Source organism: Agelaius tricolor, unplaced genomic scaffold (assembly GCF_023055355.1).
Source record: "Agelaius tricolor isolate 1412-34295 unplaced genomic scaffold, bAgeTri1.0.p SCAF_13, whole genome shotgun sequence".
NCBI lineage: Eukaryota > Metazoa > Chordata > Aves > Passeriformes > Icteridae > Agelaius > Agelaius tricolor.
The window spans coordinates 21521201-21546781 of record NW_027269273.1 but is presented as its reverse complement, the minus strand read 5'-3'; the positions used below and the strand labels follow the sequence as shown (position 1 = coordinate 21546781).

Genomic DNA, 25581 nt, shown 5'->3' with positions numbered 1-25581 from the left:
CCGTGTCGCGGCCCGCCCGCTTCCTGGTGGCCGCGCTCCGCGTCCCTGGCGGCGTCTGCCAAACAAAAGGTAATTAGACGCCTCGTAATTTGAGCAGAGTGGGTGCAGTGCCGTCCTGAGAGGCAGAGATTTCGGGTGTCAAAATCCTCCGTCCCCCAGGGAGAGGTCGCCCTCCGGCAGCTCTCTCTCCTTCGGGCGCTCCTCTTGGAGCCCGCTGGCCGCCGCTCACCTGCCGTGGAGCTCCGCGGCCTCGCCGCGCCGCACACAGGACTCGCCTCGCAGGATGGGTGTACGAGGTGTAAATGCTGAATAAGGATGAACTTCTGTTATAAACCCGTAGATTTGGGGTTCTAGGGCGACTTTTCTTTCCTTGGTAGATTTCCGTATGGGAAAGTCGTGGATGTGGTTGCTTTAATTCCTTTCTAGGAAAAACAAACCCCCAAATAAAAAAAAAAATTTAAAAGCAAAACAAAAATGCAAAACAAACAAACACCAAAAAATCCCAAAAAACCAAAAAAACACCACAAAACCAAACAACCAACAAGTCTCCTTCCCCCCCACCCTCCACCTCCCACCCAAAAAAAAAAAACAAACCAAAACAACCCGCTGGTTGAAGTTCTGGTAACATGCTTTCTTCATATGTGTTTATTTTTTTCTGTGTCTTATTTTTCAGAATTAGGAGGGGGAAAAGAAGTAAGACAAAAAAGTGCTACATTTAATGCCTGATTTTAGCTTCCCCACTGCTTGCCTTCTATAAAAGGTGGTATCTCACAGCTGGAAATTCACAGAATCCTCCTATCATGAAAATGTAGGAAGACATGGCCAGATGAGTTACCTAAGGTAATTTCTGTACCCAAAGATGGAATTGAAGAGGTATCAAAAGTAACTTTAAACTAGTCACCTTTGGTTAAAATTGCTGTTAAGAAGTGACAGCACACTGTTTCATATAGTCAGCAGCATCAACCAGGAATCAACAAAATCTGTCAAGGAATTTGGGTAGACGTTCATCTGCTGGTTTCCAGGGAGGTCTGTGCTGCTATAGAGATCTCTTACCCCTACCTGAGCTACCCAGTTTAAAACATTTGTGCCTACATCAAGTACACCCACGCTTCTGGCCTCAGTTTAGGCACGGAACTGTCTCTCAAGTTAACTCATCCTAGTTGGAGCAAGGCATTTGGTAGTTTTCACCTCAATCAACTGTTTGGATTTAGAACTGTGTGGGTGCCTAATTTTAACACAGTATGTTAACTCCTGTGAAAATGTCCTCATGGGATTCTGGTTTGAGGCAGTCTGGGTTTTTTCCAGTCCCTAGTGCATGTAAAAGTGAAGACCAAGCTGGACAGAAAGAGGACAGGATAAATGGTGAGCTGTTAAATCTGAATTCCATCCTGTTGCTACTGCCAATGCATCAGAGAGGCTCATCCCATGGTGCCTGACAGAAGGACTGCAGGGTGAGTGCCCCTTCACAATCTGTCTCTTCCCTTTCAGGAGCAGCTGGGGGATTAAGGGGTTGTGAATTGGAGTCTTTCTGTTAAATTGAATGTACAGTAGAAATACTTCTGCCTTTGGCTTTAATACAGTTGTCATGTAGGGGTGAATGCTATAGAATTATACAGGTTCCGGCAATTTACTCTTTTCGGGTCCCAACAGCGAGTTTGTTAGCCTAATGTAGTATATATTTAGCTAATGCTGGCCTGATCTATATTTAGCTGCTCTAATAAATCCTGCCTTTTCCTATAAATCTTGCCTGGTATATACAGGGGCAATCCTGGGGAAGCAAGGTAGACTGTGCCAGCAGGACTCTGGTGGTCTGCTAATACATGAATCTAAAACGAGCACTTCTGTTTCTGTGGTGTGATGAAAGATCACATCTCCTCATGCATCTAACATGCAGAGGTATGCAATAGAGGTCACGCCTACTGTACTTTACACCTATTTTATCCATTGTAAGCTTATTTAGCGGCTGTTCAAAGTCACTGGTGTGTCCTGCTTTAATCCCAGCCGGCAACGAAGGATCAGGCAGCCGTTTCCTCCCCTCCACCCATCCCGGTGTAATGGGGAGGAGAATCAAAAGTACAACTTGACTTGAAATAAGAACAATTGAGAACTCGACTTGAAATAAGAGCAATTTAGTAACTGAAACAAAATAAATTATAAAAATAATAGTAAATAATGGTAGTAATGATGATAAAAAGAAAAATATAAGTGATACACACTACAACTGCTCACCACCTGCTAACCAATGCCAGACCCTGCCCCTTGGCCCAATCAAGCCCTTCTGGGTAACTGGTAATATAAATCCCCAGTTTATATTCTGGGAATGTCATTTTATGGTGTGGAATATCCCTCTGGCCAGTTCAAGTCACCTGTCCTGGCTGTGCTCCCTCCCAGCTTTTTTTTCCCCTGCACCTCCTCACTGGCAGAGAATGAGACACAAGAAAGTGCCTGATGAAGGATAAACAATCAAGACATGAGTGTGTTATCAACATTGTTCTTTTGTTGACAATGCACAACACAGTTCTGTGCCAGCTACTGAGAAGAAATTTACCTATATTCCAGCCAAAACCAGGACACACTGGTGTTTATTCAAATCAGATTGTGTTCTTATACTCTGGCTCCTCTCTATGTCCATTTATACTACCCAAAATTACACTCATACACTGTTTTGGATATCTTTTCTGTGTTTTAAAGATATTTTTACTAGGACACCCTCAGCAAAAGTAAAGAGGACTTCCAGTGAAATTCCTTTCTCAGGCTGGTCCTGCAACTAAGATTTCTTCCCCATGAAACTTTAATTGCTCATAGACAATTGGTGCTTTTGGTCCTGCCTTCTTTATCTGCCCTAGTAGAAAAATAGGTGTTGCCTAAAAGACCAAATGAGCCTAAGCATAATTTAAAGTGTGGAAATTATTCAAATACTCCCATGAAAAAACCTTATGAAGTAGCAGTGTAGAGATCCCTCTTCAGGATATGACTGTGAACATAAATGTACAGTGAGGGAAAGTGATTTTCAAAGTAGGTAGGTTAAAAATAATTTGGAATGAAACAGTATTTTATGTTGTAAACATAACAGTATGGTCTGAAAGCTGAGACACAGTAAGTGTGAAACTCTTAAGTACAGTCTTGTTAGGCTTCTAATGGAAGCATGTCTTTTCCACATAGATAAAATTGTGGACTAAATTCGAATTGTAATTGCATATAATAGAGCTTTGTAGCAAACTGGCCTTGGGCTGGAAAAAAAGCATAACTCATGATTGTTATTTCCACTCTAAAATAAATAGCAGCAATTTCATGACAAGACATATATATAAAAAGGATTGTCCATTGGCTGTTCCCAAGATAAAAATACTGAATGAATAAAATTATATTAATTAAAGAATTAAGTTAAAAGATACGAGGCGAAAGAGACGTTTCCTGTTGCTTCAGTCTGTGTGTTTCCAATTTTCCCATTCATTATTCCTTTTCTTGTTGTGTAAAGGATGTCATCTAGCTGCACATCTTAACTGAAAATAGGTAACTGTATGGAAAATTACTAGCTTAACTCTAAGCTTATCACACAAATGCATACATCCCCCTATATTACTGCTAATTTTTTATTACTGTGACCATAAAAAGTTATAAAAGTGCTACTGTCTGTGTTGGACAGTGATCTGGCACACAAGCCTAAAAAAAAAAGAACTCTTTTATTCTGTGTATTTTCCTGGTTAGTTGAAACCAGTTCTGGTTTTAATCCTGTTATATGCCTTGAGTCCCTAACTTTTAACAATAATGTATTTATTTTATTGCACTTTCTCTGTTCTTTTAACAGTGACATAGTTTTCCTTTTACCTTGACTGAAGGGGAACCCTGTCCTCAGCTGAGAATATAGCAGTACTCTCTGAGAATAAGTCCTTGTTATTTAACTTACTGTATGTGGACAACACAGAGTTTAGAATATTACTGGCCAACTGGTCAGGCTGTTCAAAGGCTAGAATTTGCTTTATGTTTATCTGAGGTGAAGGTGATTTCCCCTTTAATGTGAATATGCAACTAATCAGCAATTTTCTTTACTATGTCACTGATAATATTAAATATTAAACTCTCCACATGCTCAATACAGGTGATATATTGTGTAGCATGTTGGCAATCAAATCAGGTGTTACTAAGCCTTGAAGAAGTCTCACCCAACCTTATAATTTGTATTAATTATATCTCTCCATTATTATACCTTATATAACCTTTTTAATTTGTAGGTAATCATGTTCCATGTAAACAATTTTACTACTTTTCAGGCCTCCATACCTACCATTCCTCAGGTGATTTGATACAGGCCCTAGGAAAACAGTGTTTGTTTTGTCTATGAATATCACTGCAATTCAATGGCTTTTTGCTTGCAAGCCTTACTTTAAAATTGTCCTTCTTGATCCATAGGCGGGGATCAATACCCTCTTCTGAAATTGCTACATTTGCTGTTGTGTGTATTATTATATAATTTAGATTTCTGCAATGTCTTTCTCTCTCTTTAAACAAAATAAAACATTTGTCACAGATGAACTACCCATCTTCTTAAAGGTCATTCTCCCTATGACTGTTAAGACTGTGGCCTAAATATTCTTGTTTCCCTTTTCTCATATTTATTTTTATTGCTCAGGAAATGCTAGCTCCCTGTTACTCAGTTTGTGTTTATAGTGTATTAGTATCATTAGGCTCTACCTAGTCTAAGAAAATGTACAACCTATGCTATAAGCTGACCTTGTAAAACAGACTTGCAGCCGTTAATCTGTATGCATTTTTAAGCTAACTTGATTACCAGAAATACATGTTTTCCACTTACCACAGCTATAGCAAAGGTAGCTATCGGCCAAATTTAACTTTCAGTAATCAAATAAATTCTTATTGCTTTAATGCAAGTTTGAATGATCTCTTCTGTGTCTGTGAGAGATGTTATATTTTCAGGAAAAATAATGGCTTTTGTTCATTTAGAAATTAACAAAAATGCATTATTTGGAGGAATTCTTGTGTTCCAGTGCTGCCTTCTTTTGTGTGATCCATGTGAAGGAGTATAGAGCAAAAGGTAAATATTTAGATTATTTGCATACCTGCATTTGACTTTTCAGTCTAGCAGTAGCTACTGCACAACTGTCGGTACAAGTGATTTTTGCTGTTAGCATAGATGGTACACAAAAAAGCAAATAATGAAGGTAGTCTAAATATGTTTGCCAGGGATTATATTTATTTTCTTTTTTGGTTAAATCTTTACTTAGCTGAACCAAAATGTGTTGTGATTTTTAGTGTTCACTGTTTGTTCTTTGCACCTAATTTAAGATTGATTGGCTCTGGCATTGTTCTGACTCTTCAGATAAGTGGTAGAGGAGCATAGTGGGATGATGCTTCATATCACTGTCAGGAAAATTACTGCAAGCCTTATGGGTTAGGATTCATTTGTTATTAACTTTAAGAATTCATGGAGGAAAGAAGTATAATAAGATTCAAAGCAGCTAACTTTAGGGGGGAAAAAGGGGGTGGACACCTGCAAAATTATATAGATGGGCAATCTAAATTTCAGAAATTGTGAAGGCCCCAGAACAAGAGCAAAGCACTGTAGTACTACAGGCTGTAACAGATAGATGATGGGCTGTAGGAGCCAGTACAGTTTTAATGAAAAAAGCACATCAGACAAGTTGAGTCTCCTCTAACATCTGCTTCTTCACTTCTACCCAGAAGACCTCTTATCCTGTCATAGATCTCCACCTAGCACAGCATTTAATAGTGCCTTAGAGGAAGCTCTCACAGGGAAGGCAGGGTGACATAAATGGCAAAGTGGTTCACATGATGTAGTTTCAAAATAAAAGGATGGATGTGGTGCACCCGTGGTGCTTTGTCCTGAACCCGTAACTACTTATTTTCATTCTTACGTACAATTTCCCCACTACTCGATAAGGCAATACCAACTTGTAAACACGTGGAAGTTATGCGTGGCATTCAGACCTACACAGACGAGTTGTGCTGCAGACCTGCCTGAGCTGAAGCGTGCACAAGGCACAGAGGGACCAGAGCAGAGTTCTGCGGGCATGGCCAGAAGTGCGGGGCTGGGAGTAGGGTCTGCCTGGCAACCTGCACCGGGGCACCTCCGGCCGAGGGGGCAGCCGGGGCCCCACTGGGTAAATAGAAACGTGGGCATTGTTTTAAACGGGCCAAGTAGCAGTACAATTCCACAAGGCATTGGTGAGTTGTGTTTATTTGTCGTGATGTTTAACGAAATCGTGGGCCAGCTGGAGACCTGGAAGGGACAGAAGAACGGATGGCCGTAGGGCTTGACCTGTGAGAAAGGGTTCCATGGATTATGTGACCTTGGAAGATTGACGGCAAGCGGGGAGTTTGGCTGCCCCCAGACCCGTGGGTGTCAGCGGCAGCCGCAGAGAAGGCCAGACTTTGTCCTGTTGGCCCCTCGCGGTACTGGCGGCGCAGACGGGCCGTACGGTAGGTACGGGTGGACAGCAGGTAGCGTGTCACGGTTCAGCAGGACCGGCAGTACGGGGGCTTGGGGAGCCCGGCTCGGTCTATCTCTCCGCCCTCACGGTGCCGCCGGCGGAAGGGGGCAGAGCTGCCGCTGCGGCGCGCGCCACCCCCAGGATTTGAAATCCCTTCCCGTGGTGCCCCAGGGCCGCCGCTGATTGGCCGGGCCCGGCCGTGCGCGGTTCAAAGCGGCGTTGGCGGTGGCGCGCGCGCTCGAACCGAGCCCCGGCTCCGCGGCAGCGTTTTGGTGCCGTGCCCGTCCCGCCATGGCTTCCTTCAGTTCCCAGGGCGGCGGCACCAAGAAGGAGGAGAAGGGCAAGAACATCCAGGTGGTGGTGCGGTGTAGGTAAGCGTGGCGGCCCTTCTCTGGGCGAGCGTTGAGGGCCGGTCTGCGGGCAAGCCCCGGGGAGGTCCTGCGTTGGTGCCTCCGGGACTTGGGCCCAGACCTTCTGTACTCGGTGCCCCGGACAGCCCGTGGGGCTGGTGGGCTGTGGCCGCCGCCGTGCGACAGGCCCTATACAGATGTGGCTCTGCCGGGCCGCTGTGTCCGGCTGCGGGTACCTCCTCCGAGGGACCCGTGTGTCCGCCCGGAGGGATCGCGGGCGAGGGAGCCGCCCCCCCGTACCCCCTGTACTCCTGAGCGGCCTCGGCACCGCGCTGGGAGCCGCCTCTCCGGGCACCGGTCTGCGGCTGAGGCGGCCCCCTGTGCCTCCCGGGGAAGCGGCGCTTCTGCGGAACTAAGGCTAAAATGAGCGATTTTTTATAGCTTAAGAAGGCAAAAAGCTGCAGCTTCTGATCTTCATTCAGCACATACCCAGTATGAAGCTGTGCTGGAAGCTCAAGAGGAGCTACGCAGAATTCGTGTGATATTCGAAACACACAAAACCCAGGCTGAATTTTGCCCTCCTGTGAGCTCCTGTGGGAAGTCGCTAGGCTTTGACAGCTCAAAGTGCTGCTACTCCCTCTGTGGTATACCCGTCACATAACTTCATTGATGTAGGCTTTACAGGGGACAAACAATGGGATGGCGGTCACCTGCCGAATTAAAAATGACCAGATGTCTTGGTTGATGAGATGAATTTGGTTTTTTGTATGAAATAATAAATTTCATGTACCATAAAATTAGGTTCTCTTTGTAATTCTGAGATGGTTTTAAAGGATTGCTTACTAATGCCAGGTCTTAAATAATCTTAAAGCATTGTATGTTGAAACTGTAATATTGGTAATGTATTATGTATTGTGTTTAAATCACCTTTAGAAGTTGGGTTTTTTTTGAGCCAGACCTGTAAATATTAGTTTATATATTATGTTTTAAATGCCTTTTGCAGTCAAATTCTCAAGCTTACGAGTTTTGCTTTTGCAGGTGCACAATGAATATATAAATAAAAATCAATTTAGTCTTATGTTTGCAATGCAACTACAAAGCTTCTGAAACAAATGTGGGATTGGTAAAAGTGTTGTGACTCAAGGCTATTGCAAGAAAATAAGTTTATTGGAGCAATTTGATTTGAAATACTGTCAAGAGCAGCTGTTTTGTTTTTATCTCTCTTAATTGTTTGGAATAGCTTTATCAAGTATTAATATCTATTTTAGCTAAATATGATGCTCACTATGAAAGTAGCATTAGTATTATCCACAGTGGAGTGTTCTGCTTTTGTTGTAGCTCACAGATTAACTGCTATGTCAAGAGTTAGTTTCTAACCTCTTAAAAGTTCCTTGCCTGTTCATGCCTTTGTGCCTTTGCAGAGCTTTTTTTTTTTTTTAATAGCTTCAGTTTATTTGAGTTAGTAAATGTTTCTTCCACCTTTCTTTTTTCTTCTGCATCCAATCAGATTGTCCTTATCTTACAGATATGAAGGTAGATGCAACTGTGTTCTTTGGTGTCCTGATTCCAAAACCTGATCGATCTTAGCATATAATAAACCTTTTCAAGCAGCATGTTTACTGAGCTTTGGCAAAACATTAATTTGGAAACTCAAAATGCATGCATTAGTGTTGTTAATATGCATAATGTGCTTCATACCTATGGGGATGAACTTGAGATCAAATGTCTCCATGGCACACCAGGCAGCTGCTTGTGTGATGGTGATGATCTGTACGCCTGCTCCAGCCCAGCTAGATTGTTCCCCTAATATGAGAGCTGTGGGCTCTTGTGCCTCCTGCCATGGACTGGTTCAGTGTTTCATGGTTGCACAGCAGAATGTGTTCATTGTTCTGTTACTTTCACAGTCATGAGCCCGAAGCTGCGACTTGCTCCTCTGCACAATATTTTAGTGATACTGTGTTGTCATCGGTTGATCTTGCACCCAAGTGTCCCATGGTCTGTTTAGAATCTGACACTTCAGCCTCAGTGATATATTGAGGGAGAAATGTTAGCCACAAGGTTCAGGAAACTCGAGGTGCCATGTGTTGTGGTTTTCTTGCGTTTTGTTTTCTTCTTTAACATTATAAGTGAAAGAGTATCTGAAGTGTCTCTAGTGTTAAGATATTTTAAAGAGTACAAGCTTGTAGAAGTTATATTTTCAAGCTGACTGCTCAGGTCACCTATATAGGTAGCATAGACATGAAGTGCAGTAGCACTACTAAATGAAGAATAAAATAGGATTTAATGCTTTTAGGGCATTTCCATGCTTTTCAGGAGAAATAGTGGCAAATGTCCTTTTAAAGAAAATGGTGTGCACCAAGTTTGAATTAACTTAGTGGTGAAACAAGATGCTCACCCTAAAGTTCAAAAATTTTATTGTCACTGTGTTAAATGTTTTACTATTACTTTTTACTAATTCACTTTAAATTAATGTGGATTCCCCCCCCCACAAAAGCTGACGTTTTGTCTGTCTTATTAAATACTATTCAAGTGCATCAGTACCTGTAGGTTCTGGTATTGCTGCTTACTGTTCTGCAATTAGTAGGGTCTGTTGGTATTTTTGGTGCTTTAGACTGTTTTGTTATCAGCATTTGATTTATTACATGCAAGTTAATGCAATAGTGACTGTTTTTTGGGGCTTTTTTAAGGCTCTTATTTAGACAGCTGTTTGATATGTTTAATCTCCTGCCCCCTGCAAGTGAACATGTCCTGATGCCTGTTAGCTATGTGAGCATCTATATGATCTTGAAAGTGGTTATAGGCCTGTTAAAAATATGTATATAACAAACAAAAAGCTGCCTGAATTGTCTCACAGTGGAAAAAAGGAGAACCAGGGCCTGTAAACTGCCAAATTGCGGCATTTCTTCTTAATTGTTAAACAGATAAAGTTAAAACTTTGGTTTTTTGCCCAGTTTTACTATTCTAGATCCTTAAACTGAGTGACGTTGCTACTTCATCTGTTTGTGTTTTTGTTAGGAATGATTTCAATCCGATATTTCTGACTCCTGTCCTTTTAGGCCTTTTAATGCCTCAGAACTGAAAGTGAACTCCTACGCTGTTGTGGACTGTGATCAAGCCAGAAAGGAAGTCAGTATCCGCACTGGAGGAGTGACAGATAAATCATCAAGGAAGACTTACACGTTTGATATGGTTAGTTACTGCTTGGGGACTTCAAAACCAAGCTAGTACCTAGTGTGATGTTATCCATTATTGTATGGCTGAATGGGATGTGTTGTCTTGTGCCAATAGGTTTTTGGAGCTCAGGCAAAGCAGATTGATGTATACCGGAGTGTCGTGTGTCCCATTCTGGATGAAGTCATTATGGGCTACAACTGTACAGTGTTTGCGTAAGTAAGCCAATAATTAGCGTTAGGAGACTTTATTTGTGGTTTGGTTTCTTGTTTACATTTTAATTTTATTCTTGCAGTTATGGCCAAACTGGTACTGGTAAGACCTTCACAATGGAAGGGGAGCGGTCACCCAATGAAGAATATACTTGGGAAGAGGTATATTATCACTTCTGAGATTTCTCTTGTCTGTACTGTAGTTCAAAGTTGGAAACTCCAGAAGGCTAAGGAAAACTGAAAGTTATCTCATTCATTTCTATGAAAAGGACAATTTAACATCTTCCATGTATTGCACTCAACTCTTGGTGACTTGTATATGGAAGGTCATCTTTATTCTTATTTATATCCAGTCAGACTGTTTAGTTGAAACTCTATGCCCTAGCTCCAAATCTCTTTCAGTACATTTATAAATTAAATATTTCTTTTTAATTTATAGGATCCGCTAGCAGGTATCATACCTCGTACATTGCATCAAATATTTGAAAAACTCACAGAGAATGGGACTGAATTTTCAGTGAAAGTCTCTCTTTTGGAAATCTATAATGAGGAGCTTTTTGATCTTCTGAATCCTACTCCTGATGTTGGAGAAAGACTGCAGATGTTTGATGATCCTCGAAATAAGGTGAGTGCTACAAAATTTGTTGTCTTGAAGCTTTCAGAATTGTTGAGAGATGTATAATAAGCATGTATTAATTTCTGACAGAGGGGTGTAATTATTAAAGGCTTGGAAGAAGTAACTGTACACAACAAAAATCAAGTTTACCAAATCCTGGAAAGGGGTGCAGCCAAAAGAACAACCGCAGCTACTTACATGAATGCGTATTCCAGGTAAAAGTCTTCCCCATTTCAAAAACCTTGTTTTGTTCTTTGTTAAACAGAATCTTACTGAAGAAGTAAGCAGCTAGTGCAAACATGACATCATATCTATCACAGGGCAGACTATCAAATGTTGGTTAGAATGCCAGAGTTACAATATCTTCCTTACTACGTGCTGTGGGATGATTGCAATAGGTGTATGAAGGGGTGTCATGGTTTAACCCCAGCCAGCTTCTGTAAAATTTGCAAATTAGATTGTGGAAGCTGGGGATAATATTCTATGGCAATAAGGGCTGCTTCATATGGTTGCAGGTCATAGAATGTAATAGGGGCACCTGGGTCAGAAATAGCATTCTTTTTATTACTGCTTTCACATTCTTGAGCTGCAGATGTGAAATCTATATCACTGTGAAAAGCAGTGATCCAGTGCTGGAACAGTACATAATGTACCCTCTCTGTATTGTATTTTAATTTCAAGATATACTGAGCATGTCTGTCTACTGGTGGAAGGAAAAGGGTATTTTCTACCACTGATTGGAACACAGAACTCATTTTGTCTGAGATTCCAGGGAATTTTGGAAATTGATGCGCCAGAGGTGTTTTATGTATGGTCAAACTGGTGTAATTCAACATCTATGGCTTTCTATATATGTCAGCTTCCTGCAGTAAAAGCTTATTAAAGGAATAAACTCAAGCTAAAATCATTATTACTATGAGAATAGTGAAACACTGGAACATGTTGACCAGAGAAATTGTGGGTGCTCCATCCCTAGAAGTGTCCAAGGCCATGTTGAATGGGGCTTTGAGCAGCCTGGTCTAGTGGGAGGTGTCCTTGCCCATGGTAGCAGGGTTGGAGCTAGATGCAACCATTCCATGATTCTATGATCTTAAACTGTATTACTATTTTTGATTGAAAAACTAATTGAACTTCTAAATTTTTAATATTGAATTCAACTAGTTGCTGAATTTTCTTAGCCTGCATAAGGAAAGTTATGTTCCTTAATCTCACATTCTGTGAAACTGTTCTTATCATAAGGACTGAAAAAAAAATTTGCAAGTCAGTTCTCATGTGATGCTTGTGAGTTGAGAATACTCAAATGTAAGCAAAACCAAGGCATTTCTCTTGCTTTTCCTTGAAATAAGAGAAAATCTATAGGATTGAATAAATCAAATGTCATCCAGTTGCCTCATCACTGGTTTTAAATACAAATTCATATATACACACACAAAATTATACTTAGCAGAATAACTTTGTGTATTAAAAATGTAATTTGTAGTTCATGGGCTAAATGTATTCTCTATAAAGAGCACAAAACTTGCAGCAGTCATATAACAACTAGATATTTGGCTTTAATGGAACATCTGAAACTGGTTTCTTTTGCAGCCGTTCCCACTCTGTGTTTTCAATCACCATCCATATGAAAGAAACAACGGTAGATGGGGAAGAACTTGTTAAAATTGGAAAGCTAAACTTGGTAAGTATTTGAACTAAGTGTCATTGATAGAATTTTTAGTCATGTATTGGAGTTTATTAGAGTTTTTTCCTGATAAAGGGAAAAATTATTGCTCTCATAAAGTGATGTGACGTATGTTTGTCACTCTGAAAAATATCAGTCCCATTTGTGACCCCAGTGTCTCCTGAAAAACTAGTTAGCTCTTTTATGTATTCTGCAAGACTTTGGGGCAAGCATTCATCAGGGTGATTGAGACAGAAGCATAACCTGCCTTTCAGGTTGATCTTGCAGGAAGTGAAAACATTGGTCGATCTGGGGCTGTTGACAAAAGAGCACGTGAAGCTGGAAATATCAACCAATCTCTGCTGACACTTGGAAGAGTTATTACTGCTCTAGTGGAAAGAGCCCCTCATATTCCATACAGGGAATCTAAACTCACAAGAATCCTTCAAGACTCTCTTGGAGGACGGACAAAAACATCAATAATTGCCACGATTTCACCTGCATCTGTAAATCTTGAGGTAAATTTAAAGTCTGAAAACCTATTCCTAAAATCAGTAATATTTTAGGAATAATTTTGCTAATGATACAAAAATGAGTTAATTCATCAGCTTGACCTAGTGTTACATCTGTTTTGCACAGGAAACATTGAGTACACTGGAATATGCCCATAGAGCAAAGAATATCATGAACAAGCCTGAAGTTAATCAGAAGCTAACCAAAAAAGCTCTTATTAAGGTAACTAGACATATATCTTAAAAAATTAAGTTACAGGTTAGGTGTGACTTCTTGTTAATGTAATCTTTGCTGTACAGAAGAAACTGTAACTAGTAGCTGTGCTTGTCTGAAGTGATTTTAATTACTGAACTGATGCTTTTAAACTAAAGCTGCACTTACATTACCATGGTCCCTGCAGATACTGGAACTGTTAATAAGGCTGAAGTTGAACAGAGGGCTATTGCTACTAGCTGTGACTGTGGGGATTACATGTTTGCAATTTTGCACTTTCCCTAGAAAGTGCCTGAGTTAAAGGGAACTTGTCAGTAAGTACAAGTGAAGAGCCAGTGTAAAGTAGCTCTGTCCCTAAGGAAGTTGGGATTCCCCTTGTAAGCTGCTAAATGCAACCGAGTATGGCCTTCAAATGGAAAGTTTCAGTGCTCTACGTATAGTCAATGATGTGAATTTAAATGGTGCTATACGAAACTTAGAAGAGAGGTGAAGTGCTTTGCTCTTGTGCTTATGCAAAACTTCTGTAGAGCACTACCTTTGTGCAGTATCTGTTCAGCTAAATATCAAAACCAGAATAGAAATGTTCGTGTTTACATGTGGTTGTTTCTTTATGCAGGAGTACACTGAAGAGATTGAGCGTCTGAAGCGAGACCTGGCTGCTGCTCGAGAGAAAAATGGAGTCTATATGTCTGTTGAAAACTATGAGTATGTCTGCAAAATTTCTATAAAATAATTAGCAACAAATCTCAGATACTGGTACCTATACTTATACAGAAATATTTTCAGATATATTTTTAATCCAGGGAGTTGAAGATAGTTAGGAAAACTTAACTGTTTGGTCAACTTGTTCTTTCAAAATTAATAATTTTGAAACACAGATAAAATCTAATAGGCTTGCACTGAGGAATTTATGTATGTGTGGAACTTACCCTAAGCATTAGCCAGCATGCAGATTTACACATGCAACCTTTTTTTTTTTTCAGTGGACGCTGATACAGGAAAGTAAACTTGATATACTTCACTTTAAATAGGGCTAGAAAGTTTACAATAGAAAATTGCCTTAAATCTTCTCTGCCTTAAGTGAAAATTACTTGCTATTCATATAGAATTTTCCAAAATTACTGAAAATTTAGTGTAAATCTTGAAACTGTGTCTTACTTGACTAATTTGTTCATTTATTTTAATCCTTGCTTGAGAGCCCTTAATGGAAAGCTGACAGTCCAGGAAGAACAAATGACAGAGTATATTGACAAAATCAGTGCCATGGAGGAAGAAGTGAAAAGGGTAAGTGACGTTTTTCAACTGTGGCTTAAATCTGCCAAAAAAATGGAAGAAATTCATTCCTCCTGTAAAAAGGAGGAAAAAAGTTTGAAGAAAGAACAGTCAGAAGATTGGTTTCGTTGTTGTTGGTCTTAAAGTTCCCCAATTAGTCAAGAATGGAAGCTTCCTAGTCCTTGAAGTTAGGAATTTGAAATAATGTATATGAAATTGCAGATTGCAGTACTTATTTTTAAAGCTGTTTTCATGTCTACTACTATAATTTTCTTTGCTGAATTTTCAGCAAAAAATTTTCTTATAAAATGATATCATCTCAGTTGACAGGTATCTATCTGCTTAGGAACAAAGAATTAGAGGAGAGCGGTCATGAGCTTCCTTTTAACAAATTACGCAAAAATTGGAGCTCCTTGTTTACGGGAAATGTAGATATTAATTTGCTGGTATATGTAACTCCTCCATGTAATCAGCTTTACTGGCTCTTCTCAGTCTATCTGGTTATGTTTGTTCAGTGGAATTCTTTTCTGTGTGCTGTAATGGTAGTTTGCTCTTATGTTTTCAGAGGAGAAGCAAGCAATTATTACAGTGAGAATGGTGTTGGCTTGATATTTTCAGTGATTACAGAGACTATACAAACCTGTAGTTTAGGTTTAAGACCGGAGTCCTACAGCTGAAGTTACATTGCTAGATGACAATTTGCCTTCTGTCATTGTAATGTAATTTGAGAGATGTGAAATGAGACTGTCAGATTTATAAAAAGTGGTGTTGCCTTTTTGATTATTGTCTTCCTATTTAGGTCACTGAGCTATTCAGAGTCAGTAAAAATGAACTTGAACAGTGTAAAACAGATTTGCAGATCAAGGAGAAAGAACTGGAAGAAACACAGAAAGATCTGCAAGAAACCAAAGTTCAGCTGGCTGAAGAAGAATACGTGGTTTCAGTTTTGGAAAATACTGAACAAGAGCTTCATGGCACAGCTAGCCAGGTTGTCACAGTTCTTGTACCTAATGTAAAACAGCTTCCTATTTTTGGGAGTTGGATGGGCTATTGTTGCTGAAGCATGATGTGAGTGAGACATGACCTGAATTTAAGATGGAAAACTAGGATTAGATTGCAGGACTTTCTCTGTGGTAGTATTGACAGCTGACTGCTAAACACTCTGGTTGGTCTGGAACTAACTTTCCTTCAGGCCAGTTTGTCATGGGAGTTCCAGTGCTTTGCAGTATCTATTATCATGAGGTTTTTTGCAGAATAAGTAATTATCAAAACACACTTGAGGTAGGGAGAGAGTGTATCCTGCTATTTAAACTGCAAAGTGATGAAACTTGTACCTTCAGGCACCATGACTATTTCTTTCTATTTGGATTCCTGTAAGATTACGAGGGAATGCCTGGTTTTTACATGTGGGTTGTGGAGTGTTTGAGACAAATAGGTACAGAAATTATTTATGCTCACTACATAAAAGGACTTCACTATTTGTATGAATTATAAATTGTTTATCACAGGACTAGTACTTAAAACCTCTTGTTTTAGTGCTATATTGAAGAATATATTTACTGTCAGATTGTTCAGAAAAAAGTTGAAGTGCTCAGGTATTTTTCAGTTACTATTCTGAGATAAATGATACCTTTATTCCTTAAATACTGAGGGAGTCATTTATTAATGCTTTGATTTTAAAGCAGAAGAAATGGTCTCTAGTAGGTAACTTTTTTCCCATGTTCTAAAAGCATAAATGATATAACACCAGGGTCCCGGGTAATTTGACGATGTAAAGGGAAATACCTGTTTTCCTAGAGAGATAACTTCTTTAACTCAGAATTTTTGTTGCCTTTCCTTATATAATATATGCTTGACATCTTGTTTCAAGACTTACTGAAATAACTTTAAAAATTCTAGTTACTAAGTACAGTTGAAGAAACGACAAGAGATGTGTCTGGGCTCCATGCGAAACTGGACCGTAAGAGGGCTGTTGATCAGCACAATGCTGTTGTCCAAAATACCTTTGCAGGACAAATGAATGCTTCATTCAGCAAAATACAAGATTCAATTACTGAAAACAGTTTGAAGCAGCAACAGATGTTGACATATTACACAAATTTTATAGGTAAGTGTAATACCTGTATTAGTCGTCATCCTGCAGTAATCTCAAAGACCACTTCCTAAAATGTATCTGTTTTAGGAAAGCGGTGACTTTATTTAAGTGACATAATGATTACAGTTGCACCAGTAATGATGTGTCTGGGATGATCCACAGCCTTCCTGTAAGGGGCAATAAAGTAATGAGTAATAAAAAGAGTTCTATCTTACAGGGGAATTTTTAAAAAGTTTGTAACTCTGGATTTCTTTTGCAGGTGACCTCCTGTCTACCAGTTCTTCTACAGCAGATATTCTTGCATCAATTGTATCAGCATCTTTTGCCTCTCTTAAAGAATTGGTGTCTACTGAAGTTTCTCACATATCTGAAAAAATAACACAGCATGAGAATCTATCACTTGATTGTAAAGCAGAGCTGCTGAGATTAATTGTTAGTACAGTTGCATACTCCTACTTAAATATTTGAAACTGATTTTGATCAAAAGGGGTTCTGTAAATGTATAGCATTTTTTCTGATGCTCTTTACCTGTGTCTGCTTTACCACCCGACCATAATTGTCTCTCCCATTTCACCCCCACAAGCTGTAATGTACTAAATAGCATATTATTACGTGGATATGTACACAGTAACTTCTTACAAATGTAGATGAAAGAACAGCCATATTCTGGTTTAATTTCTTTTTCCTCTTCCTAGGAAGAGCATGAGACTGGATTAGGAAGAGCAGTAAATAGCTTGACACCAATGGTAGAATTTGTCTTGGGGTTAAATTGTCAGTTCCAGAGTAACATGAAGAAATATTCTGCTGTGGCTGACCAGGTAATGCACATAACCTGGCTCCTTGCCTTATGCTCTTCTTTTTATTTACTTTACAGATAATATGTTCTTTGTTTTTCTGCAGTATGTCAGAGTGTTTCCACTTCTTGTCTAGCCTTTTCCCCTTTATCTTGTCCTATGAGTTCTGTCTTTTAACTTTCTTTCAGACTTTTTTCCTCTCCTGGGTGTGGTAAATTTGCTTATTCTCCATATTGGCACAACCACTTGCCTGAGTGCCACAGTAGAATGGCAAAACACAGATGCTTAAATCTTTATGTAACAAATATTTGATGATACATTGAAATACAAGGGGAAGAGTATATTAAGAAATCTGAAAAAAAAGTCAACTTAGGCAAGTCCTACCACTCCAAAAATCTTCTGCCTTCATACCAAACTTTCTATAGTCCCTTTGTTTCCTGGGAAAATATGATGCTTTATCTTGTTAACAACCATAAGTGTAAACCATACTGCACTTATTGAAGCCCTTTGCTTCAAGTTAGAATTCTAGTCTATCTCGTTATGCTAGGGAAAAATATCAGTTTCTTAAATCAAGTTTTGAAAATATAACTATAAGTAAAACTTTTTTTTTTTAAAGATGGAGGACCATAAAAAGGAAATGGATACCTTCTTTGGAGAACTTTCTCTCACTCTGAAAAAAATACAGGAACAAACAGCTGGTGGCTTTGCTCAGCTCCAGCATAATTGTGACAGCTTAAAAGAAGAAGTGGAAATGACGAGGTTGGCACATAGAAAGGTATCCTTAGAGTAAGAGAACATCCTAACACCAAGTGTGATTGCTTGCTTTGATTTAAACTCTTATGTGGTAGTAAACCATTGTACTTGTTTCACAAAAAAATGTTAGGAGGACAGTAACTTGATCCTAACTCTATTCAGCTTTTGTTAGGCTGCTTTAAGTAGTTTATGTAGGAATGTAGCAAAAGCCCCCTTGCTGTATATGAGTATATGTGCATTTACATATGTCTCCAAAAAGAAAGTGTCTGTATCTTCACTACACAAAAATTGTACCTTCTGCTTTAGAATTACAAAACTCTGCCTTTTCTGCATTTTTAATTCAGGCATTCAAGTATGCTTTAAGACTGTTAACAAGTGCAGAATTAACAGCAAAGCTTGTGGTAATTTTCTTGATAGAGTGCAGCCGAATTGATGTCTTCACTGCAAAGCCAGCTCGACCTGTTTGCTCAGGAGACTCAGAAGAACCTGAATGATGTACTCACAAGAAATGGAAGCCTGAAGACCACCATCACTGCTATGCAAGAAAATGTTCACCTGTAAGGGGCACATTCTTTTTGCTGTACACTTACACGAGATAAAATATATATAAAGAGAACTTCAAAATTGGATGCTCTCCATCTTGATGTGCTTATAAAGCATGGCCTGTGTGTTAGAGCTGGCTTCTGCCACAGAGTGTAGATCGTAGTTGGCCTTTCCCCAGAGTAAACAGTAGTTCTGGAAGGCTTGCCCTTGAACTTGTCTCCTAAGCATGTTGAGATAAGAAAGTATCATTTTGGGAGCAATATGCTGAGGAGTGTCCCTCAGTGTCTGGACTTCAGAACATATAAAGGTTTAGCTTGAAGCATAATAATGTATCTGTTGCAATACGTTTCATTCAATTGCAGACTGAATAACTTAAGGTCTTGCTGGAGTTTTTTTTTGGTTTGTGGTTAGGGTCTTTCTGTTCTCTTTTGGGTTTTTTTGGTTGGTGGGGGTTTTGTTTTTTTAGCAAACCTACTGCTGCAAGTGCTGCAAATTTAATAAGTAGAACAACAATATTATAATTAACTGGTTTGGTAGAACTGTGCTATTTCACTGGCTCTGGTTTCATATTTCTGAAAGTATACTGTGTTAAAATCTACCTTTCAAAATCTCTAAACTCTTACAAATATGTTGTTGCAGGAAAACTACAGACTTAGTCAGCAGTACAAATTCCAATCACAGCAAATTTACTGCATCTCTGGATAATTTCTCTCAAGAGCTCAAGAGCATAAATGCTGAAAACAAGGCAATGCTGGAAGAATCCAATGACCACTGTCAACATCTTCTCACCAATCTCAAAAATGTGGCTCAGCATACCAATACATGGGCTGAATTTACAACTGCTCAGATGGTCAACTTTACTAATCAGCACCTGTTGTCACTCAAGGATGAGAAACAGCAATTTCAGTATTTACAAAAGGTACTTAGTCATTTGTAGTCTAATGCAACATCCTGAGACAAACTTTACTGCAGAATTTATAGAGGGGAGAAAAAAGTTCTAGTCAAAACAAAGCTATGATTTTTTTTGGTAGCAGACTCATGTTACTGAGCTTGAGAAGATGTAATTAGAGGAAATCAAAAGCCTAAATTAAGAGGAAGACTTTGAACTTCAAGTACCCATAACCTCAAAAAATGGTGTCATGGCTAATGCCATACAACTGACTTGTACATGTAATCTGAGTGTTTTTCATCATCTTTGTGGTGTTTAATTCTAAAGATTTATCTGCAGTACTGTCCTTGGGAGGTGCACAGTGATCAAATGCAGGCTATTTTCTGGAGTTTGCAAATGACTTTATTGGTCAGATTGAATCAATATGGGAGAAAGTATTCCTTTTAAGTACATACAAATTCTGGCCTCTTATCTAAGAGTTTCTCTCTCATGTTTTTGGGGAATTTTTTTAATTTCCATCACAAATTTCACATCCACCCTGGTTTTATTGTTGTAATAGGCAATAAAATAGGCAAATCCAATATTTTGCAAACTTTTGGAAGTAAAAACTCACTCGAAACTTCCTTCACACAGAATACTCTGAGTTGGAAGGGATCTCCAAGCATCAAGTCCAACTCTAAACTAAAAGCATCTGTGGTCTCAAGATCTCTCTGTATCTGTTGCAGCTGCTGAACACTTCAAGAGTTTAATTTCAATGGGAATGGCTGAAAACACAATTGCCTTTTCCCCTACAAATGCATAAAGGTTCTAGTACTTATAGGATGTTTGTGTTCAGGTGAATATCCTAAGTCTGTGCAGGGTTTGTGCATAGAAGCATGAGAAGTCTGGTCTGAGCCAGATGACATCTTTATTCTTGTGACTAGCTTTCTAAAGTGATCATACTTTCTAAGAAATTGACTCTTCTGAAGATAGCTGTCAAAATGAGAGTGTAAAACTGGCACTGAAACTACTCAATTTGAGGTCTCAGTTGTTTCGTTTCAAGTCATGTCACTAATCCTGCACCACATCTTAGAAAAGAGGCCATAGTCTTACCTTTCCTGTTAACTTGGTGTTTTTTGTTGGGTTCTTTTGTTTCATTTTCAGAAAAATGAAGAAAATTGTGATAAAGCAATAGCTGAAATTGCTGACCACATTGGCAGCCAAAAGGCTGCTGAGGAGAAGGTGCTAAATGGCCTTCTGGATCAGATAAAGGTGGATCAGGAGATACTTGTGGAGCAGAAGCTGGCACTTAAGGAAGAAGTGCAGCATGGACTAGCTCAGGTTAATGGTTTCCTGCAAGAGGATCTCAAAGTGGATGTTCCAACAGGTATTTAAGCAGGTCAGGGGCAGAATGGTCTTAAAGAAAACAACTTGAGTTCCAGAATTCATAAGTGAAGGTTGATGGGGACATAACCTGGCAGCCTTACACCTTTAAGATGCATGCAAAGAATGGTGTGTGAACAAGGCATGATTTGTGTAATGAGTTGATGTAAAATTGAGGATGTGAAATTAAAGCAAACACTGAAAAGTGTATCATCTTCATTAAAGGGACAACTCCACAGAGAAAAGACTACTTCTATCCTGTCACCCTTGTGAGAACAGAGCCCCGGCAGCTACTTCTGGAGCAACTGAGGCAAAAGCAACCAAATCTTGATGCTATGCTAAGCAGTGTGGGAAGGGAGATGGAGGATAGTGCAGGTCAGGTATGTATATAAATGGCAAATGAGGCTCTTGAATGAATATTTCACATCTTTGAGGTTTTTCCAGGCCCTTTTGGAGAGTTGACTGGAGCCCCAGGGCTGTTGTAGCCTTTGTGTTTTACAGAGTACTTGGACTCAAATGTGCTGAGCTCTTCACAAAAACCAGCTCTTGAAAAATAAGCAGTGATATTAATAATTTAGATTTCTTTCTTGTTTTTCAAAAATAGAAATTCCATGTCTTTTATAGATATGATCATTCTTAATACATTCATTAAGGAAATTCAGACATTAAAGACATCTTTCTGGAAAACTTCTGTTTTAGGACCTGTTGGAAGAAGGAGTGTTGCAAGAACCCAGTGAAAGCCTTGCTTGTGACAAATACTCAATGGATGCAAATATATATTGCCACACAAATGGTGGCATTCCTTTTTTCCAGGTAACTTCCTCAGAATAAGCAAAACAGCTGTGTATTTGAGAAGAAATATTACTTTAATAATATTAAATTACTTTAATACAGTAACAGTGCTGTAGTTTCAAGTCACTTCTTACATTTCAGGGTAGTCTCACAACTTGTTCAAATCCTGTAGATAATGCTTTGTTAACCTTGTGCTAAAGTAACAGCAGATTATGACAGCAGTTAATAGTGGATAAAATAATGCAGATTTCTGACAAGCTGGGCAGACAGTTGAAAACTCCTCAGCAAATAATCCTCCATAAAGAAAATTGTCATAATTTGCTAGACATGTGTTAATGGGAGAGTTGAAAGTATATGCAGTATTTTCTTAGAGGCCTGACAGAAATATTGGTGTTCTTAAGTCTTCATGGGGTCGAGTTTTTTACTTACTTGCTTCTGACCCTTTTGGTCTACCAGCACATCAGTGGAAACTTCTTGGTATATTAGTCTAGGGGTTTTCTTGCTAGGGAGAGCATATTTTCTTCTTTGGGACCCTTTAAAAATAGCTGCTGAGCTTCTGTATGTCTACAGTCAATCTCTTGAGTAAATGCAACCTATTAGGAACCTTTTTCAGGAGTTACATCAAGTTTTTTTCTCAGAACACTATGTACTGCATTGCACACAAGCAGAAGTCTTTGATTTCTTTGTATTCTCTTAACATTGGGTATTTTCTTTAAATCCCAGCACAAAAGAAGTCTCAAAAAGGGTAAAGAGAACAAATCTGCAACTCCAATGGAGAACAAAATGGAGGATATGACAGAAGAGCTTCCTCAGAAATCTAAGCATCCTTTAAGATTGCTGAACTAAGATATATCCTCTGCAGATCCCTGTTTTTAGATATTTCTATCTTACTGTCTTACTGAGCCACAACTTTTTTTTGTATTCTCAGTGTCTCTATGTAGTGATACAGTGATGCAAAGCTGAATCAAAAGATTTACCTGCTCAATCTCGTGCCTTGGTTCCATTTTTATATGTTGCAGCTTGCGAAGTTTTGAGGAAAAAAAGCCCTGCAGATTATGGTGCTGTTATGTTAAATATATATATATATGTGGTCAAGTAAGAAATTATCTGTTTCTCAGTAGCTCTAAAATACCAGAAAGGGATATGGAAATATGCTTTGCCAGCATTCATGAGTTAGCATCTTATGTATTAATCAGCTGTAAATAAGTGTTCTGCTTTTATACCTGCTTTTTATTCCAGTTTCTCTGTTTTTACTGTGATACTTCAAATAAATTAATAAATGGAAAACAAAAGTACAAGCACTTTGCTCAGAATAAAACTTACCTAATTTTCTTATGGTGCCAGGTCTAATTTAGCTAAAACATCAGCTATGGCATCAGTCTTGTGCTGTCAGAAGAGGATGGTTTTCTCCCTTGTTTCACAAAAGACAATAGTTTTATTTCAGTGCCTCTTCATTCTGTGAAGTCTTACTGCTGGGTCTTGGGCTTTTTGTTTGTTTAAATCCCACTGTTCTTCCTCTTAACTTGCAGATGCAAATTCTGGCACCTAAAACTTAATGGGCTTAATTCTCCATTCTCTAGGTTCCATTTTCTTGCACTATATGCTTGTTAAGGTTCCACAATGGTTCAAGAAATCCTTTATTAACTAAAAATCAACGCCAAAGATTGATCCCATAGCTGTATTGAGTAGCCTAAGCCAAGTGGGAGAGGTTTGCACAAGCCTTTCACCCTACTACATTTTCCCTGTGGAGTTGACAGGATTAGTATGAGCAAACAAACTGGAATAGTGACAGCAGGCTTACATCCATGAAATCATGCCATATTTTGTGTTCCCTGTCTTGATCCTCTTTGAAACTCTCTGCCTTGACTGTTTGGTTCCTACTGCATGGGGACAGCCTGCTTTCCTTAGCAGCTGTTTGAATTTCAGATGCTGCTTCACATTTTCTCTTTTTCTAAAGTAGCCCTCAAAGTTGTGTTGTCCTTTGTTTGCAATGCTGGCAGTGATCTGCTGATCATTGCTCCATTGGCCCAGGTATCTGGAGGCCACACCAAAGCTGAATAGGATGAAAAATCTGGATGCAGAACATGTCCTGGCCTCCCTGTCCGTGCCTCCTCTCCCACTAGATGGCCCCAGCACTAAAGGTTGGTCTGAGCTCAGGTGCTGGCTGCTAAACAGGACTTGGAGACACAGCTTTTGCCAACCTTTCCCTCAAGCATCTATCAAAAAAAAAGTTTCAAAATCTAATATTGAATTTATGCTTCCATATGGAGAATTCTATACTTCTATACTCAAGTTTCAGTAGGGGCTTGCTTTCTGAAGAGCTCCATTCATGTAAAAGATGATCTCGTGCATGTCTGCATTACTGCTGACTGTCCTGGTGACCAACTTCTTGTCCTGGCCTGCTCTCTGTTGCCCACCACGTGGGCATTGCTCAAAGCAGAAAGCAGCAATAATTTGCTTTGGTGTATTGTATGGTGTATGACAAGGAGAAAAGAAGGGTAAGAAAAACAAAGCAACACTTGTTTCTTGTGTGTACTCATTGTAATCACAGATCTTACCCAGAGGGAAGAAATGGCACTGTCCAGACTAACTTACTGTTGGTTTGATTTTATTCTGTGTAAGGCATCCTTTCTTTACAAGAAGGGTACAAAGCCATTTCCACACAATAATTTGCCAGGTCACACCCACGCTGCCTCAAGGCAGCTGAGCATGAGGGAGAGTTGTAGTGGCTGGGGCTCTAGTGTATATGGCCGTGTTCTAATTAATCTAATGAGGACTGTTTGGGTTCTAGATTAATGGTTAAGTGAGACAGCTCTTGATTTAACAACAAACTTAGATACAATGTGGGGACGGGAAATAAGGAAAAATAAGTTTAAATGCATGTGAAATACAGACAACAGTAAGAGGGCCCCAAGAAGCACAGACAATTAAGAGTCACCAGCTTCCTTTTCAAGTGAAAAATGAGTGGCCAGGAGGAAAGTGAGGAAGGGGAAAGGAAACTTCCTGCTTCCTCCTGGAAATCAGGGAGCTGCAGCACTTGCTGTATCAGATTTGTTAGGGGATGCAATGTTGATTTGAAGAGAGAAAAGAAGACTGAGCTGACTGGCTGCTATTGATGACTGCCTTTATTTTGGGTGTCAAACAATTGCATGGAGCTAGAGAGGAGTAAGGAGAAGGTGCAGGGTTGCTAGACTGCTTTTCTTTTTTCTATTAGGCATCAGTCAGCATTGCAATTAGCTGTTAAAAGGGTAGAGGAAACAAGAGGAAGCCTTTAACTCTTCAGGGTGATAAAAGAAAAAAATTAATCCAGGAAGAACTGGAAAAATAAAGTTAACATTCCTTTTTCATCAAAAAGAGATTTAAGGGGGAAAAAGAAAATTCTAATGTTTGAGAGCATTAAAACCAGGAAAATAAGTATATTTGCTATGTATTTTAAAATTTATGCATTTTAAACAAGTGTTTACAACCATTTGACTTCTATTTTTTTTTCATTCCCTGTTACAAACTACTTTTTATGGTAGAGGGCAATGCTCCATAAACTGCACGCCCACCCATGCAGTTACTGTATAAAGTGAAACACCAATAAATTATGCTCTGCTTTGCATTCATAGGCTTTAAGTGACAGGGTTCTAGAGGTGAGGTGCAGACCACCTAGCAAAGCAGGCTGTCCTTGGAGGGTGAGCACAAGCTCCATCCAAGCAGCATTGCTGTGCTCAGTCTTGAAATTGTTAAAAATAGGAGCACAGTGAATGCACTGAAGGGAATGTTTGCCTTTCTATGTTTCTGTTCTATTTCTATGCTTCCAATATACTCTGGCTCCCTAGAAAAGGGTCTAGCTACCAATAGGAGGACATGGTTAGAGAGCTACACAAGGGA

At 39.3% G+C, this 25581-nt stretch overlaps 2 protein-coding genes across 7 annotated transcripts in view; one reads left to right on the top strand and one right to left on the bottom strand.

Annotated features, from left to right (window-relative positions):
• Positions 1-302, bottom strand: part of IDE (insulin degrading enzyme) — a 53759-nt gene extending 53457 nt beyond the window's left edge. Inside the window, exon 1 of the mRNA XM_071439147.1 lies at positions 230-302. The gene's annotated coding sequence lies outside the window, so the exon portion shown is untranslated. The remainder of the gene's footprint in view (positions 1-229) is intronic.
• Positions 22-23037, top strand: KIF11 (kinesin family member 11). 6 transcript variants are annotated; one of them, XM_071439137.1, is made up of 23 exons: positions 22-69; positions 1306-6841; positions 9877-10009; positions 10109-10206; positions 10287-10365; positions 10643-10828; positions 10910-11034; positions 12407-12497; positions 12755-12997; positions 13119-13214; positions 13822-13910; positions 14402-14489; positions 15277-15465; positions 16377-16584; positions 16832-17004; positions 17268-17390; positions 17983-18141; positions 18537-18676; positions 19302-19581; positions 20695-20917; positions 21139-21293; positions 21613-21726; positions 22429-23037. In XM_071439137.1, the coding sequence occupies exons 2-23, from the start codon at positions 6762-6764 to the stop codon at positions 22549-22551; spliced, it is 3195 nt and encodes a 1064-aa protein (XP_071295238.1). In that variant the 5' UTR covers positions 22-69; positions 1306-6761; the 3' UTR covers positions 22552-23037. The 6 variants fall into 6 exon arrangements, with proteins under 6 accessions (XP_071295238.1, XP_071295241.1, XP_071295239.1 ...); XM_071439140.1 differs by lacking the exon at positions 22-69 and adding an exon at positions 564-840 and having other exon boundaries at positions 1313-1451; XM_071439138.1 differs by lacking the exon at positions 22-69 and having other exon boundaries at positions 847-1451; positions 2392-6841.
• The last annotated feature ends 2544 nt before the right edge of the window (positions 23038-25581 follow it).

Bases quoted from the DNA above. Each gene is read 5' to 3' on its own strand.
- KIF11 (XM_071439137.1), top strand. From the start codon at position 6,762: ATGGCTTCCTTCAGTTCCCAGGGCGGCGGCACCAAGAAGGAGGAGAAG. The intron at 11,035-12,406 runs GTAAAAGTCTTC...TTTCTTTTGCAG, and splicing joins TACATGAATGCGTATTCCAG to CCGTTCCCACTCTGTGTTTT. The intron at 18,142-18,536 runs GTATCCTTAGAG...TTTTCTTGATAG, and splicing joins CGAGGTTGGCACATAGAAAG to AGTGCAGCCGAATTGATGTC.